At 47.1% G+C, this 17503-nt stretch overlaps 1 protein-coding gene across 1 annotated transcript; it reads right to left on the reverse strand.

Annotated features, from left to right (window-relative positions):
- Positions 1–3398: 3398 nt before the first annotated feature.
- Positions 3399–8655, reverse strand: LOC144103406 (uncharacterized). Its single transcript, XM_077636132.1, has 4 exons — positions 8586–8655; positions 7686–7768; positions 5916–6254; positions 3399–4256 (listed from the first exon to the last, which is right to left on the reverse strand). The coding sequence occupies exons 1-4, from the start codon at positions 8653–8655 to the stop codon at positions 4239–4241; spliced, it is 510 nt and encodes a 169-aa protein (XP_077492258.1). The 3' UTR covers positions 3399–4238.
- Positions 8656–17503: the final 8848 nt, after the last annotated feature.

Below are 17503 nucleotides of genomic sequence, written 5' to 3' on the forward strand. Positions count from 1 at the left end.
TGCGCGTGCTTGCGCACTTTCCTCTCTCTGCCTCTTTCCCTCCTCATAGAGATGCATCGTCTCTTCCTTGCTTAACCCTAGCTTGAGCGCCAGCTCTAACGTTCTTGCCAAATCCATCCTTTCTGCCGTCGAGAGATCGGAAAAATCCGAGACAAACTAAAAGAAAAAGGAAATGTATCCTGGCACAGGCTCGCCACTTATCTTTGTCACGGATTTTTCCTGAGAACACTCCGACCGAAAGAATAGACTAGGCGACAGGTGTTCCCACACAAACGCACATTTAATACACCCTACGTGACACACACACTAGAACACAAAACTAACAAAACTAACACAAGGCACAGAGACTCTAAATACACACGACCCGGGCACACTGCTACTAGCGTCTACTACTAGTGTTCTACTATTAGCGGTCGGCGTTCGTGCTCACGGTTGGTTCGGTGCGGCTGCGGCGTTGTATGGATCCAGTAGGCGGCGTCGAGGCGGCGTTCGCCGTGCTTGGGATGGCGTCGCTGGCGGCTTTCGACGCGCTTGGGCTGGCGTCGCTGGCTGCGTCGTACAAGCTCCAGGTCCCAGCGTCCGTGGAGGTGAAGCCGGTGTCATTGGCGTGGGGGCACCACCCGGATGGGCGGCAACAGCGCTGGAGACACCCCTGGCCGTAGCAGGTGGTAGCGTCCTCCGTTGACTCCCCGGAACGGGCTCGGGCACGGCAGGTTTTCCACGATGCGATGTCGTAGAACGCGAGCACACCGGAGCAGTAGCCGGCGTCGCTCTCTTCCAGCCAAAGTGTCCCTGACCCGCCGGAGCCTCCGCTTCTCTGCTGTCCCCCCCCGGGCCTCGCTCTCACTCGCCCTTTTATAGCCTCGGTGTTAGTCCACGCATGCCTTGTTGTCGCCTTCCTCTCTTCTCCGCCAATCATTTTCATTTCACTTCATTTATTGGTTTTGTTTGGCCAGTACAGAGACCGCAAACAAGGGAGAGCAAGCTAAAGGCGCCTAGTAGCGCCTGACAGAGGCCTGCCCTCCCCATGTAAAAAAAAAACAAAACAAAGTGGCATTGGCAATGGTACAAAATTTCCATGAGTAACAGAAACTTGAAAAGCAGCGGATATATTGACAACGAAACTGAAATCAGTCATGCATAGAGCTAAGCACAACAAAACTAAGAGCAAAACATAACTGATTAGGTAAAAACACACCACAACTAGCTATAACAAAGATATTCATGAACAGATTTCCTAAATCTGACCTCGGACATATTTTGTACTGACAATTCTGTTAAGTATGGATAGGTGTTTAATGTATGAGGAATTATGTGAGTTAGTTTTTGGAACCCATAGTTTGTACGGGATATTGATGCATGGTATTGAGGGTGCCTTAGACTGTAAGCTGTTTGGGCAATTAAATATGTGCTCTCGAAAGTCTGCCAGTTTCCTTTCATAAGGTTTCCGATATAAACAGCAAGCTTCTTGCGGTAAGCGACCGTGATGGTTAGCAGTCTATGGTTGAGGAAGGAAGGACCCGTGCTCTAACCGAATGCTTCTCCACCAGTCACCTCCCTCCACCTCACCGAATACTTCTTCTTTCTCTTTATTCTTCGGTTAATTAGTGTCGTCTTCTTCACACCTTTTTTCTTTAAAATTTAATTTAGGCTCCTTAATATATGTGACAAGAAGGTTTGCTACTAGTAGGAGGCAATGGATGCGATCGCGAGCGCTTAGTCTTTGCCATGAACACTTGGATTCGCGCAGCAATAAAGGCTAAGAACAATGCATATGAATGGAAAACGTGAACGCATCGTCGCTTCGTAACGCATGCCGCAGAATATGGTGATTCACCTGAATTGGAGACAGTCTTTATTGCTCAAAGGCAGAAATGTTAGCAGTCTTCTTTCAGCAATGCTGAAGCAATCTTCAATCAGAATGTAGTTCTTACTGGCAAAAAGAAAGCAAAGAAGAAAATCACCATAGCATAAACTCGTATCTCGTTGTGACGTTTACTGCTCAAGATTTTGCCAGCTCAGCATGACTACGTATTTCCTCCAAGCTTGCTCGAGCAGTTGTGCAGGTTTCCACCGCATATGCAGCCTAATTTGTGATCTGAGCCCGCGATATGCAATTTTTATCACCTGAGCTTGAGTATCTGCTGACCAGGATCCCAAATGTAGAATGTGCCTACGTTTTTCAGAAAGGTGGCCTACAGCGTGAACCACAGCTGCCCCATGTTACTTTTTTCTGTCTACATTATGTGTCTCCGGAGCGTAATGGGTAAGAGCCCGTGTTGAATCTCTAACTTAAAACACTCTCTTAGCGAAATGAGGCCGGTAAGGCTTACGTAAACAGCGCGGCGGTCTATTGGACACACCAGAAAATAAACTGTCGACAACAGAGCCAAAAGGTGTCAACAGATCAAGGCGCTATAGGCTCCACTCAGAAAATTTTGATTTCTTTCAGACGCAAAGGGTGCTTGTCTTAAGATAAATGTTAAATATGCATGCAGTTTTGTGGCGCCTTTGAAACTGACTTTTCCGTATCCTATACTTGTTTAATGAGTGCATTGATACCTCTGGAAAGAAAACGGCAGGCGAAAATTCAGAAAATAATGCTGTATACAAAACAATTCGAGGCCATTTTTTCAGATCTAAAAGATACACTCTAAAAGTGTTTAAGAGAACGGAAGGAACACAGTTAATACCATGGCTTGCAGTAAGCAAAGCTCAGCAGCAAGTATTAGCAAGCGTACGACTGACAGAGTGTTGACAGCGCCGTATCACCAATTTTAGAGATGAGACAGATTGAATCCTTTCTCTAAGATAGCAACAGCGGAATAAATTGCCTTTGTAGTTTTTATTACTACAGTCAACAAGTCACGAATAAATCATTTACGCTTGAAATTCATCGGTTGTAGTGCCGATTCAGAGACGACTCATTTAGGTACACCTTTATATAAAGCTTTATAACTCATCATTTGTGTCGAGAACATCCTACACATTGCAATCAGCAGAGAAAATCAAGACACAAGAATAAACACATTACATTCTGCTGTCCGAGACGTCTCCGGTGGCAGATGAGAAGGTCCATATGAAGCGCTAAACCCCTTAAATACAAGACGGGCATTCATTCATCCGCCATGAAGAGAACCTCAATGACATTCTACTTCAGTATAAGACTATTGTACAAGCAGCCCTATGCTCATCGGCTATTAAAGTCTTCAATTTAGCACTTCTTATTGGAGGCTACTGTCTTGTGCAAAAACCTTCATGTGGGCCGTGGCTTCTTAAGCGCACATGTCCAGTTAGCTAGGAAACACAACTTATCTTACTAAAAGTCAGTATAGTAAATAGACGTAGGCAGTGTATTTGATTGCAGTGTTGGCTTTCTTAAAGTTTTACGCGCCTGATAATGCAAATCCAATGGTGCCCAGTCATCCATGGGACAAATCTAAGCTCATGTTTCATGCCACCTGCCTGTGCGATTTCTTAAATTATGCGCAGAAAGACTTCAACTGAAAGATATCAAAGGAAGGCAACAAGCAGAGCATTCGTCACTACTGGCCGCATTTTGAATCCTTTAAGTGTGATGACGTGCACAATTTCAGTTACCAGCCCACATTTTCATTCTTTATTAACCACACAACTGAGTTTATAAAACAGTTAGTGGAACGTTAGCATTGTATTAAATACAACAAAATATGAGTGTGGTTAAAGAACCTTCTGATAAAAGCAAATTATTCAAAGGCGCCGGACGCGGTATATCAGAGGAACTGAGCGCTCCTTATGATCTCGTACTCTCGCTTGTATTTTTCGAGGTACGGGCGCATGTAGTACGCCAGCGACGCCGATATTGTCAAAACAAAGATAACGAGCAGCCAGACAAATCTCAGCCGACGTCTCTTGAGTGTGACCGTAGGCATCGGTACGGACGTTGAAACAGCATTAGAAGCCAATTGCAGACCCGAAAACCTCTCGTTGGTCGTCCTGTTTTCTAAGACAACGGCGAACGGTCCGTCGCGTGGCGCCACCAACATTCCGGGCACGACAAGGAGCAACGGAGGCTGCCGCGATGTCGTCGTGGATGTTGTCGTCAGCTCGGCCATGGTGTCACTAGTGCCGTTGCCGCTTTTGTTCTGCATCGGCGAGCACCGACAGAGCATAGGAGCCTGGGGAGGGGGTTCGCGCAGATGCCGGGCGCCATGGGCGTTGAGAATGTCCAGGAAGCGGCGCAGATGCGGAGACTCACTTTAGCTTGTAATCGGCGCCTGCATCGAAAAAGCGAGGCAAGACGAAAAAAAAACAATTGTTTCACGAAAACAGGTTGGTCCATGAAGTCACGAGGTGCGCACATCGGAAGCTATGCATAAACATTCACGTAATGTACAACATTGCGTTTTACTGTGTTTGGTGGCTCACTGTTCCGTTGTGTCCCTCAGTGTTTCTCTCTTCTACGTCCCGTTCGTCACGCAGTATTAATGGAATACGACGTTATACTATTCAACGGTGTCTCAATCGCTCGCAACAGGAGCACTTCGATGCAGGGGACGTGAATTAGGCCTAGCTCAAGTACTCATATAACGCATTTCAGAAAACCAAGCTTAAGACAGGAACCAGCACAAGAAACAAAGGATACAAGCGCTACAGAATGCCAAAGCTTTTGTCGTGTGTTTCTTCGCTTGTCCTTCCTGGTGGACCGGGCGTGAGAAGTTGCAGTCTCTTCGAGCCCTGGAATGGAGGCTCCACCGAAATGTCGCAGAGAGCTCCTCAATTTTTTCATGCGTTTTTCATTCATTTATCTCGGTGCTTAGAACTGCAACCCTGAGATCTATCCTAATAAGGTTCAGATTGGCCGGGAAGTGAGCGCGCGTATGTGACCTCGAACATAAGGGTGTGCGACAATACTACCCCTGCAGTTTCTTCGCTCCTATAAAGAGTAAGGGTGTTGAGAGGCTGTTTTGTGTTGAATTTTTTTTAGCGCAGGAGTAGCTTTCTTACCTCGGTTTTCTTTCAAGGACGAAATATCTTGTATATTTTCTGCAGAAGTGTATGTCTGCTCTGGGATAATCGCGACGAAGTGCGTGTAGTGCATAATACTTAAGGGTATTTTTGATAGCGTATTCTTGAAACCTAGATAGCTCAATGCGCTGTTTACATAAACATAGTTTTGTGTATATTTTGCGTTAGTTACTATTCCTTGGCAGTGTTTATGTACTATCGAGCAGTTCCTTTTAAATTTTCCAGATGACTGAGCACGGCAAGAGCTGAATGTTGCACTTCGTTGGCGCACACGCTGAACGAGTTGATGATGATGATAGATTTTTATGGCGCAAGGGCAACTATGACCAAAGAGCGCCATAGAACACGGTGTTTTCGACTGGTAAAGGTCCTTTTCCCAATCATTTCACCCCTTACTAGCCGAGCACCAGGCAGGGGAAAGCTTGTACCCATTGTATCACCGGTGGGTATACAGTGGAACTGGAGATCGAACCCGGCAGCTCCCGCGTGCGAGGCGGATGCTCAACCACTTGGCCACCGATGAGGTTACGCACACACTGAAGAAGGGACATTCGAAGAGAATAGACAAATCAGCTAGGAAATCTGTCCCCAATGCGGTTCCGCGTTTTCCGAAAATACGGCTGATCTGCGGTGGAGGGTACACATGAACCGTAATTTTTTTTGTCAACAGCTATGTGTACAGTAATGCCATGTATTTTTCATGCTAACCTAATATACAAACCTGTGACAGCATAAATGGGAATGATGTACTGCTAAGCCATTGCCTGCCACGTGCATGTACCAACTGGAGAAGGAACCTTTCATACGGCAACGCGTTATCGAAAAATCACGAATACCCTGATGACTTAGGACAAAAGAGCCGAACAAATAATTTTGCCGGCGGTTCAAGGGGGCATCGATAGACGTACCTTCGTGGTCTGTCGTGTTATGGGATGGCGGTAGGGCGCAAAGACTTCCACGGCGGATGTCACTCTAGTGCTGCTCCGGCGACGCTGGACGAGGGCCGGTCGTGCAAGAAGGGTGTCTGCCATCTGTTTCCGCCAGGCGGCACTCAGGCGGTCGCCGTTCTGCAAGCCATCGTCAAACTTTAGAGGCGTCTCACCACCATAGTATAAATCTTCGTAATTGTCCGCAGCGACGCCCAGTTGACCGGCCAGGTCTTTGTCCTCACCGACGAGGAAAGACCGGACACGTCCCGACAGCATCTGCTTCCAGAGCTCGTGTCGTTGGTCGGGCTTCGGAGATTCCTGCAGCGCCGCATGTTTGCACTAGTGACCAGATTGCTGCACGCCTTCCTCAACACTTTTCCGCCAACTTTACTGCTTAGCTATGCTCCTCGTTGCAAATTAGGAAAATCTGCGAGCGTGTATCGCGAAATAGAAGTCTACTATGCACAACGAATATCTTGGCTTACAATCTGTATTGAACACAAGCAGTTTGTTGCTTTGTTAAATTTTTTTTGTAAATATTGTTAATGTTACTGTGGCTGAAGCACAAAGCTCTGAGCTGTCGTGCTATTGATAGAATGTCAGGGAAAGTTAATTATGCCTGATAATAAGGATAGCAGCACTTGTAGAATAAATAAATATATAAATTTGATGGTGAGGAGAACTGTCATGTTCTGCGGTGAATAGGAATTATAGTAGTGCCAGTCAGTGCTAGCAAATATCGATGAAAATATGCTCGCTTATGAACCGTTAACCATCAAAATATACAATTCACAGTATAGGTCACAACCAGTGCTCATCCAGCGGATAAAATGGTGAAACATCCGGGCACGGAAAGCCAGATCTGGTGGGTAGCCGCAGAGAATGGATTGCGATCATGAACACCGGGTGGGCAAAATGAGCTTTCCTAGTAGGCTTGCCTAGAGCGCTTCTAGATGTAACTCGCATAGCATAAATACTCCCCGTGAATACTTAAAATTTTGTGGCTAAAACATTATATCAGCAGACATCATAACGATGGCATCGTCACACGGTCGCGGTTACTATATCAGGATTTAAAAGGTCAGTGCCGAAGATGAAACCCTCCATCTGAGCCAAAACAATGTGATCAATGCATTTGTAAACGCTATGAACCGGTGTCTCCTTCGGTATTTCGTTTTTTAGTGCAACAGGAATGAGCTAAAGCATGCATTTAATTCCTGACACCTCTTTGTATTGGTCACATGGAAACACTTAAACCGACTGTGACTAAGCAAACTCTATGACTAGATGGTAGTGTGAACTGTCCTTGAGAATGAAAACAGTGTTTTGGTTGTGTCATATTTAAGCCGCGGCAAATGCATAACGTAATTACTAGGTGACGATGACAATTCAGTTTCTTGTAGTGCACCAAATGCATTTTTGCACTAAGAATGCTAATACCTGTCCAACGTCAATGAACGAGATAACGTCGTTGTATCTTAATTCAAATTACTTTAATGTCGCGTCCGAAATTTAGACAGATTCGCAATATATGGCTGGGAGTTAGGACACGGGAACATCCCTATGTCTGATTATCATAGCCGGAGTGATCATTTGTTTGACTGAACAGGTGGAAAACGGCTTAGCGTTGAAGCGTGGAATGAAAAACAAGCCGTGGACCAAACTAACCTGGGCGAGCTGGGCAACGAGTCCACTGAGGTAGTTTTGCCAGCGGCGAGCATGGCCACTGGTTTTCTAGCCGCTGCACACCAGGGCCAACGTGATGACCGGCAGGGATCGCATGCCACAAGCTGCAGCCCGTATCCGCTGCACGTCGTGCTTTCCAGAGGCAGCTGCGGGAGAAGAGGGGCGTAATGGCAGTTGGTTGGTTGGTTGGCCACAAATAAAGATGGCACATACCCACTACGGGGGAGTGGCCAAGGCACAGGCGGTTGGCTGCGGGCAATAGGAGCGTTTTCAGAAAAAAGAAGTAGTAATAGTATATTGGCTAACCGCCGGCGCCCAACCGCTTCGTTCTTTGTCTTCTACTTCCTAATAAGCAGCCTGCGGCTACGCTCAGCTGCTTCTTTCTTTTGCAAGCTAGGGTTAAAATTAGCTGACACTGGTGTTCTTAGTTGCTAAATACAGGAGTATAATAAATGGAATCAAAAGTAAGATGTCAAAGTAATTATCAGACAGTGATGAGCAGGTAATCGATTGGCAGCACAGCCATGTATAAAGTATGTTAACGCACGGTGTAGGGATTGAGGAAATGTGGTTAGTACGCTTATGATCAGCATATTATACTACACAGGCATTGAAAAACTGTCGCCTCAATTAAAAGGTGAGCATTGGGAGAGTTGTACCAATTATAATTCGAATTTCAGCGGCGTAAGAGAGAACACCAATCTTCGAAGCGGTTCTCCCTTTGCTGCTAGTCAAGGTCTTCATACTCCTTCGCTTTTTTCTTGACATTACAACCTGCTTGCAGGATCTTTGACTCCATGATCTCGCCAATGTGTATTCCTTCGTCGGTGCGTCCCGGTTACCGAGGCACGTGCTGTGTGGTCTTCCCGCTGAAGTGGTCCCGTCTCTGCTTCGGCTGCACTGACAGCCATCGAGTCAGAATGGTTTTGTCTTGATCTTAGAGGCGCGTTCAGATCAAACTACTGTACGCGCTCTGCTGCTGCTGCATGATGTCGTTGGCATTCGTGGAATCTGCGCCTCCGTTTGGTCTCATGTCCGGTGCTAATCTCATTCGTTCACTCGTCACGTCAAATTCACTCTGCCTAAAAAGGACGCTGAAAGGGTCTCTTTAGTAAAACTTTTTTTTTATTTTGAGTTCTTCATTCTTCACTTCATACCATCAAATCATCATTTTTCCAGGGACACAGAGACGAAGGGGCTCGGGATCTCACGTGTTTGGCGCCAAACAATAACCTGCCTGTTGCTCAATAATAGGCATCTCATTTCGCTCCTGGCCCTTGCCCCCTCTACCAAGTTCAACGTTTACCTCCCCCTAATTTATTTATTTGCATTCTTTTGCGGTTTCGTCAGCATGTAGTTTTACAGAGATCAAAGGGGCGGCGCATTCGCAGGTGCCGCTTTAAAATCTTAAGGCCTGATCGTGTATAATTTGAGCTCGAAAGACAGCCTCGGTTTTTTGCAGAGATGTGAATTCATATCAAGGTAATAATTGCACTGCGTATAAAATGGCGGCGCATCTTGTCTCTGTGCCTTTTTCCAGATGCCTTGTTAGAACCTCTGTGTGCTCGCTGGCCGGAATGGGCGTCAATCTCACTGCAGCTGTACCTTACCGGTACTCACCTATGGGGCGCAAACGTGGAGGCTAACGGAAAGGCTTCAGCTTAACGACAACACTGCCAGTTATGGAAATAAAAATGATAAGTGCAAAGCAAAGAGACCTGAAGCGCGCAGAGTGGGTGAAAGAACAAACGCGGTCTACATTTTAGTCAAAATCAAGACGAAGAAATGGGCTTAGACAGAGCAAGTAATGCGAAGGCAAAATAACAACTGGTACTTAATTAGAGAGACGGAATTGATTCCAAAAGAAGGCATGCGTACCAGGGAGCCGCAGAGAGTTTGGTGGGCGGATGAGGTGTAGAAGTTTGCGGAGATACGGTGGCCGCAGGTGGCATATGACAGGGTTAACTGGAGAGACATGGGAGAGGCTTTCCAATGCAGTGGGATGGTCAGGCAGATTATGTCACGGCAGTAGCACTGAAAGCGCGTCTTTAATCTATTTCCAGTACCAAGGACGCCGCGACTCTATAGCATTTCAGGTGACATGAACTACACTGTCCAAGTGCCACTCCATACTCGCAGCTGCAACAAGCTTGTCCTAGTCGAGGGTTTGACGGCATACCGTCTGGTCAGGAATCATGTTGATGCAGATTGCTGGTCACTGGCCAAAGTCAAAAGATGAAAAGACGTTTCGGGAGCACTACGGCTCCCTTGTTCACTATGAAGCAATCGGCGCACGGATTCGTCCTTTTGTAGCACCCAGTAGCGTTTTTAATGATTTAGCATAGATAGGATGTAGAGTTCCGTCGTTCCTGTTTAATGTGTTAGACGATGTCTGCATGATAAGGGACTCAAGATTCTGCCGTGCTGATGTGTTCTTTTCTGTTGTCAATATCTTTACTTGATCCCAGTTAATCTCGTGGCAGGATTCTTGCACATGCTCGGCGATGGCGTTAGATGCTGCTTTCCGGTTTCGGACGTCGTTCTGGTGCTCTCTCAGGCGTCTCCTGAAGTCCTTTGTTTCACCGATATATATTGATGAGCAATCGGCGCAGTCTATCTCATATACAACACCTGGAAATCTTTCACGAGGGAGCTTGTCCTACACATTCACCAGTTCTGTTCGCACCTTGCCAGCGGGGACGTGCGCGATGTTGACGCCATGCTTGCGGAAAATACGTGCAAGCACTTCGCTAATTCCCGCCACGTATGGGACAGCAGCTCGTTTTTCTTTTGTTTTTTCTGTGCTCTCGCGTTCTTCGGAGGTAGGCTGATTCGCTGTCATTCTTCTTTCGGTGTTCCTGATGAAGGTAAGAGGGTAGCCGTTTCTTCGAAGATCCGACTCTATTCTTTTCATTTCGCTCTTTAGATCGGCATCTTGACTGCAGAGCTGTCTGGCACGGTTGATCAGGGAGACAACCACAGACCGTTTGTGAGCGACTGGGTGCACAGAACTGAAATTTAAATATCTTCCAGTGTGCGTAGGTTTGCGGTAAACATTAAATACGAGGCCAGTCGGAGTACGGGTTACCGTGGTGTCCAGGAATGGGAGGCAGCCGTCGGTTTCTTCCTCAAAAGTGAACTTGATTGAGGGTTCAATGGAGTTCCATTGAACAATTACTACAATCATATTCATTACTACAATCATATTCATTTGTTCCTTCTGGTATCTAATAAGTGAGCTCCAAAAAATGAGTGAAACCTTCAGTTATGCTAAAGAAACCAAGGAGCTATTGCAAATGGAATCTTCGACAATTAAAAAATTCGAGGATTCCTCAGAAAGCCGAGGTATTTTTAAAGAATCTATATAAAAAATCTTGTATTCTATCAAACGACGAGAATCAGATAACTAAAAGCGCATTTATAGATTTGAATCAAGCCCTTGTTGGCACTTCAATGAAATGAAGCAGGCAACACTGAGAAATTATACCGAATTTACGGACACGCGACAGTGATTGCAATTTTACTGAGAAAATGGAAATAAATTGTGTAGTTAATGCCGGTCCGCCTATAACTAGTGTTCTCTTTTGTCGGTGTGCGTTAAAGAAATCCGCATAGCCATAATACACATGGAGCTCTCCACTATGTCGTCTGTCGAAACGCATTAGCTGCTTTCCAAAGTTAATCTCAATTTTGCCACGAATATTTGCAATGTTCGTTTTTCAAATCTGCCGCCACACCACTTCATCGCTTTGTTTGCGATGCAAGACGCAACTAGATTTATCTCGATTGATCGCAGCCAGGCAGAGCTGATTCTATGTTGTTCCGGAATGTTCTAGTAACTTTGCACACTTTATCTCGAAAGTTCGCTATCAGCTTTAAATTTAGCACGGCCGACAGCGGCGGGCATTCTGTTCGACGGCCACCGACCACGCTTGTCGCTTCGCCGCCGCCGAGTAATTCAGTCCATATTGGGTGGAGGTCAGCTCAAAAACCAGTTTTCTTTTAGAAGACCCTTTTGTCCATCTTCATCGCTGCTTCGACTGCCGTCACCACTATTTGACATCTGGTGGAGGTGCGGGGTTGCCTTCCATATTCCGGACGCCCCCTTCAAGTCGTGAAGCCAGCCCTCAGCGCTTCGCACCCGAGGACGAGCCGCAGCTCAGCGAGCCAGCCGACATCTCCAGAGAGAGTAGCCTGAGTTCGGGAAACTGCCGGACCGCACCAGACAGCGAAAAGACGCTGCTACGAGCACCGCAACCTCACCGAAGATGTCGACATCGATCATACTGCAGCAGCCGCGGGTGCCGCCAAAATTCAATGGATCCCTAGGCAAAGACCCTGAAGAATGGTTGGACCAATTTGAGCGCGTGGCGTCATTCATTAAGTCGGATGATGCGGCAAAAATTGGAGACGTGTTTTTCTCATTGGATCGCTCCTCACGCACGTGGTACGAAAACTACGAGTCGTCCCTTACGATATGGGAGCCATAAAATAGGGAACTATTTACGGTATTCGCCAGTGTCGTGAGGAAAGAAAGAGCCAAACGACTCCTCGAGTCCAGGATCCCGCTTCCGAATGAGGCCGTCCGCGGATACGTCGTGGAGATGAAGCTCCTATTTCGCCGCGCCGACCCCGAATTGACCGAGGAAAAGAAAGTTCAGTTTTCAATGCGCGGCGTAAAAGAACTCTTTGGCAACCTCGTCCGCCAGCCGCCAAAAACAGTAGACGAACTCATGCAAATGCAAGAAGCCTGCACGACTGAGAACACCCTCGACGTCCGACCTCGGCAGTACAACCGCCCTTCCTCTGCCTGTGCAATTTGTTCGGACACAAAGGCCACCACCAGCGACAGCTTGCGAGAAGTTATCCGCGAAATCGTCCGAGAGGAGCTACGCCGATTACTGCCATCCTCCCCACAGCAACAAGCAGCGACTCTGATGGATGTGGTACGGGAAGAAGTGCAAAAGGCACTTGGCACCCCGACGGCCACAGAAACCCAGGCCATGACCTACGCCGCTGCAGTAAGGACTGCTCAGCCCCAACGACAACCCCCACGTCCTCCCCAAGATGAGCCACTTGTTCCACAACGCCGCCTCTCAGTCCCCGCCCGCCCAGCCTATGACCGACGCTCAAGCCCCAGGAAATGCGACGCCTGGAGGACTTCCGACAACCGGCCGTTGTGCTTCCATTGCGGTGAGGCCGGCCATATTCTTCGTCACTGCCCGTACCGACGTATCGGTCTTCGATAATATGCCGTTAACGCCCCACGACCACGCTTCGGACAACGTCCGCAGGAAATCGACCAGTACCTGCGTCAAGAAGAGTACACGCCGAACCGCTTCTTGCACTCACCATCGCGGTCAACCTCGCGCTTTGCATCGCCACGCAGCAGCTACGCAGCCGCGGTACGAGGAAGGTCTCCCAGGCCCCGTAGGGAAAACTAAAGGCAGGAACCTCTTGAGGTGAGGTCGCTCACGCCCGAAACGCCGAAGATCCTCCACCGACCACGCCCCATGAAGACACTGCACCCATGACGCCGCATGAAGAACCGACACTCGCTGCACCGACGCCGCACACAATGAAAACCCCGACCACGACGCAAGCTGACTTGAAAATGACGCCGCCACCCAAAAGAGCTTCGACCACACGCCCCACCCGCGATTCGCATACGCGACGAAGCCGTGACCCGAAGGCAAGTGCAACAAACAATGCAGAAGCCGGGACCTCCGACTTAGAAGTGACAATCGAGGGCCGGAATGTTACCGCTCTAGTGGGCACAGGAGCCGATTACTCGGCGATGAATGAAACATTCGCTGCGCAGCTGAGAAAAGTCACAACGGCTTGGGACGGTCCACCAATTTGCACCGCAGGGGGCCACCTCGTTACGCCATCAGGACGATGCACAGGGCGAGTGACTACCAAAGGACATACCTATCCTGCGACCTTTCTTGTGCTATCGCAATGCTCCCGCGAAGCGATCTTGGGTATGAATTTCCTTAATGAGCATCAGGCGATCATTAACCTGCGATCCAAGCTGATCACGCGTTCGACGGACGAAGCCATCGCTTCGTTGCAAACTCGGGAAAATCACGTTGCCCTGAGTATCCTGGAGGAAGAAGTGAGCGTCCCACCCCGATCAAGCGTTATAGTGACCGTAGGCGCCACGAAAGACATTAACGCTGAAGCCATGATCGAGGGCAAAATGCAGTTTCTTCTAGACAGAGGAATCAGAATCGCAAGAGGGATCGCACCTTTCCGCAATGACCAGGCCGAAGTGCTGCTGACTATCTTCAGCGAAGAATACCGACACATTAACAGAGGAACGACGATTGCTTTCTTAGACAAAATATACGGCGTACGAGACTCCTTCGCCCTCTCCGACCACTCCGCAGAAGATTCGCCTGACCAAGAGAACTCGCCCAATTTCGACATCAACCCAGCCCTGCACCGGAACAGACAAGACCAGATCCGCAATCTGCTTCAAAGCTAGAGTGAGTGTTTTTCGACATTGCCAAAAGTGCGACAAACGCCAATTGCCAAGCATTTCATTATAACAGTCCAACATGTCCGACCTCTCCGTCAAAGCCCCTACCGTGTGTCACCGCGAGAACGACAAGCCATCCGAGACCAAGTCGAAGAAATGCTTCGCGACGACGTTATTCAGCCTTCAAACAGCCCATGGGCGGCACCGGTTGTTCTAGTGAGAAAGGAAGACGGCGCACTTAGATTCTGCGTGGATTACAGCCGCTTGAACAACATAACAAAGAAGGACGTCTACCCCGTCCCCCGCATCGACGACACACTGGGCCGCCTCTGCAACGCCAAATATATCTCATCGATAGACCTCAAGAGCGGCTACTGGCAAATTGAAGTCGACGAAAAAGATTGCGAGAAGACAACATTCATCACTCCGGATGAGGTGTTCGAGTTCAAGGTGATGCCATTTGGCCTCTGTTAAGCAACAGCGACGTTTCAGCGAGTAAGAGATATAGTGCTGGCAGGCCTGAAGTTTAAAATTTTTCTGGTATATTTAGAGGACGTCGTTGTCTTCGCCTCGAACTTTGAAGACACCTCAAAAGACTTCGAACAGTACTAGACGCCACCAAGTCGTCTGGCCCAACGTTGAAGGCAGAGAAGTGTCACTTTGCCTACGAGGAGCTACACTTTCTAGGCAACATCGTTAGCAAGGAAGGAGTATGCCCGGACCCGCAGAAAACAGCTACTATTGAACAGTTTCCACCACCGGCCGATAAGAAAGCAGTGCGCAGATTTCTTGAACTGTGCGCATATTACCGACGATTTGTGAAAAAATGTTCGCGCATCGCCGAGCCCCTGGCCCAACTGACGAACACAGACGTGCTTTTTACATGGGAAGCGCCGCAAGCAGAAGCCCTCAAGGAACATCGGCGTCGTTTACCGTCCCCACCGATCCTCGCGCATTTTGATGAAACGGTCGATACTGAAGTTCGATACTGAAGTGAGTATAAAACACTGCTATTTTTATCGTTTTCTATATCATCAGTTATTTGTTTCCTTGTGATTTGTTTCCTCGTGTCTAGCTTAATTATAGACACTAAGCTCGTATACACGCTAAAGGCTTTTAACCTGCAAGGTATCTGGATGCTTAGACGAAATTATTAAGGGTGTGATGCATTGTTGGTGTTCCATGTTTTCTTGCCTTCGCATCTTAAAAACAAAAGATTTCTGAGCCATAAAATATTCCTTCTCGAGATACCATTACTATTGCTGTACTATTACTATTACTATTTCTGTAGCCTGTACCACAGAACAGTGCCGCCTGCTCGTTTGCGGTCCTCTTTCTGGACTCGCCGATTAGAGTGGTCTTTTGAGTTTTTCTTTCTTTACTGACTGCTGTGCCGGTATTTTCAGCGAGCCTTTCGAGCATTTGCTCTGCGTGGGCTAATGATTGCGCAAAATTCACAATGCTTCGTAAAGCTTGCTACGATGGCGGCAACGTATTTCTTAATGCCGGAAAATTTACCAAGGCTGCTCACAATGGTTGAAAATCACAACTTCGCAATGCTCTTGTCTGTTCTATTGAACGGAGATAAAATGCTTCATGCCGAGTCACTACGTTGTATATGTCCAGTGTCTCTCATCCTCGCAGAGTTTTTTTGTCGTCTTTTCACTGCTGTTTATTTTTTCGAACAGCGCAAAAACGCTACCCTCGCCAGGTAAACTTCTTCCTTTGCGCGCTTCAAGACTGAGGTTGTAGAAAATGTTCGGCTTTGTCGAGAAAGTGGTAGCATATAATACTGTACGGTGCACATCTAGGCCTTAACTTTATATTTTCTTTTTCAGTCTCTTAGATGTCAAGGTCAAAAGAACTGGACGTGTATATAAAACGCAGTGGGCTGAGTAAAGCACTATAATAATAAGCCTCACTACGTCCAAGTTATTGTTCCATTAGTCTTGTCCTGCTCCAGCCGCGATCATCCGGCCTATACACTAGTGCTATAGCGAAGACCGATATGTTTATGCGGTGAGGCAGCGTGAACTGCTGCTGAGGAAATGGGCCTTTCCAGTGTGACTGTACTTTCCCTACATTAGGTTCCCTGGTATTCAAGTTCGTCGTAGTCAGCTGGCACTCCAAGTCTAGATGTTCAATTGAACAGTCGCTTTTCTTCTATTTGGTTCATAACTACAGCACTAAAGGGATTTAAATCTTGCCCAACGCACGCGGTGCGGAAATTATATGCCGGCGTCTTCAATGCAATTAACGTCTTTGTTTATCGGCTGGTAAAACTTTTGTTCGCTGGCGAGCTCTTCTTAGAGTGCTAACCAGAAAGTGTTTATCTTCAGGACTAATGAGGGACTACGCGTGGTAACGCCAAAAGAAGCACTCCTGCATGAGTTCACAGTCCTAATTTTCCTGCAGAAAATAGCGTGGAAAACAGGATTAACGTGCAGACAGTATAGCCTGATTACCTAGCACAATAAAGCAATAATGTAGGATTCGGCAGCTTCCTTTCCTAGATTGGTTACTTTTTATTTGTCTCTTTAACAACGCTCATATTTGCGTGGCGTTTTTGCCTTAAAAATTAAAGCGTTAATATTTTAATTTATTTCTTACAGTTTTACTCGTATTTTTTATATTACTAATCCCTTCCTAGCGATTTTATATCGAAAGAATTCATACGTGTTCGATACTAACTCCACTACTTCGAAATAACCTATTTGTTTCAAGCGAAACTCTAGCCTCTAGTGGCTCAAACTGTGGCCTCGTATTTGTTCCAAACCAAGCAGCTGACGACAAGAGTTTTTAGTAGCCCATTGAAATCATTTCCGCTCCTACTGGGCACGGCAGGTGTCATGAAGTGGTGCTATTTGCTGTGAATAAAAACCCCCACTATTTTTCGAGCAGCAGGTTTCCCGCGGCACGTCCGAGCTGGGCGCAGAAAAAAAAGGCTCCACACATGAGATGTTACTTACGCCATTATTCCGTGAATTTGGCGACAATGGCTTTGTGTAGCATTAGCATAGTTCTCTAAGACTCTTTTAGGGAAACACTTTATTCCAGTGTGCCCATAGATAGTTAGCTTCCCCATTTGTACTCTGCTGCATTGAGCCTTACTATTTATTTTGCTGATGCCCATTTCTGGTTTCCCTGGCTTCTACCCAGTTCATTTGCCTTTGGTTTTGTTCTAGACAGCTGGCGGTGAAACTGTTTTTTGGAGCTTTTGTTTCTGGTAAAATGGAGCTATGAAGACTGAACAATCCGGTATCTTTCTCACCTTCACAGTGTTCCGAATTCTTGTCTGCCGTAAATACCGGTGAATGTTCTCTCGCCTTTAGCTTGGTGCTTCACTAGAGGAAACTTCAATAAGCACAAACTCTGCTAAGCTACCCAAAACCTGTAC

Source organism: Amblyomma americanum, chromosome 9 (assembly GCF_052857255.1).
Source record: "Amblyomma americanum isolate KBUSLIRL-KWMA chromosome 9, ASM5285725v1, whole genome shotgun sequence".
Classification (NCBI taxonomy): Eukaryota; Metazoa; Arthropoda; class Arachnida; order Ixodida; family Ixodidae; genus Amblyomma; species Amblyomma americanum.

Coding starts and splice junctions, on each gene's coding strand:
- LOC144103406 (XM_077636132.1), bottom strand. CDS start 8,655: ATGAGACCAAACGGAGGCGCAGATTCCACGAATGCCAACGACATCATG. Junction 7,769..8,585: donor GCAGCAGCAGAGCGCGTACA/GTAGTTTGATCT, acceptor CTTCTCCCGCAG/CTGCCTCTGGAAAGCACGAC. Junction 6,255..7,685: donor CGGTCATCACGTTGGCCCTG/GTGTGCAGCGGC, acceptor GCGGCGCTGCAG/GAATCTCCGAAGCCCGACCA.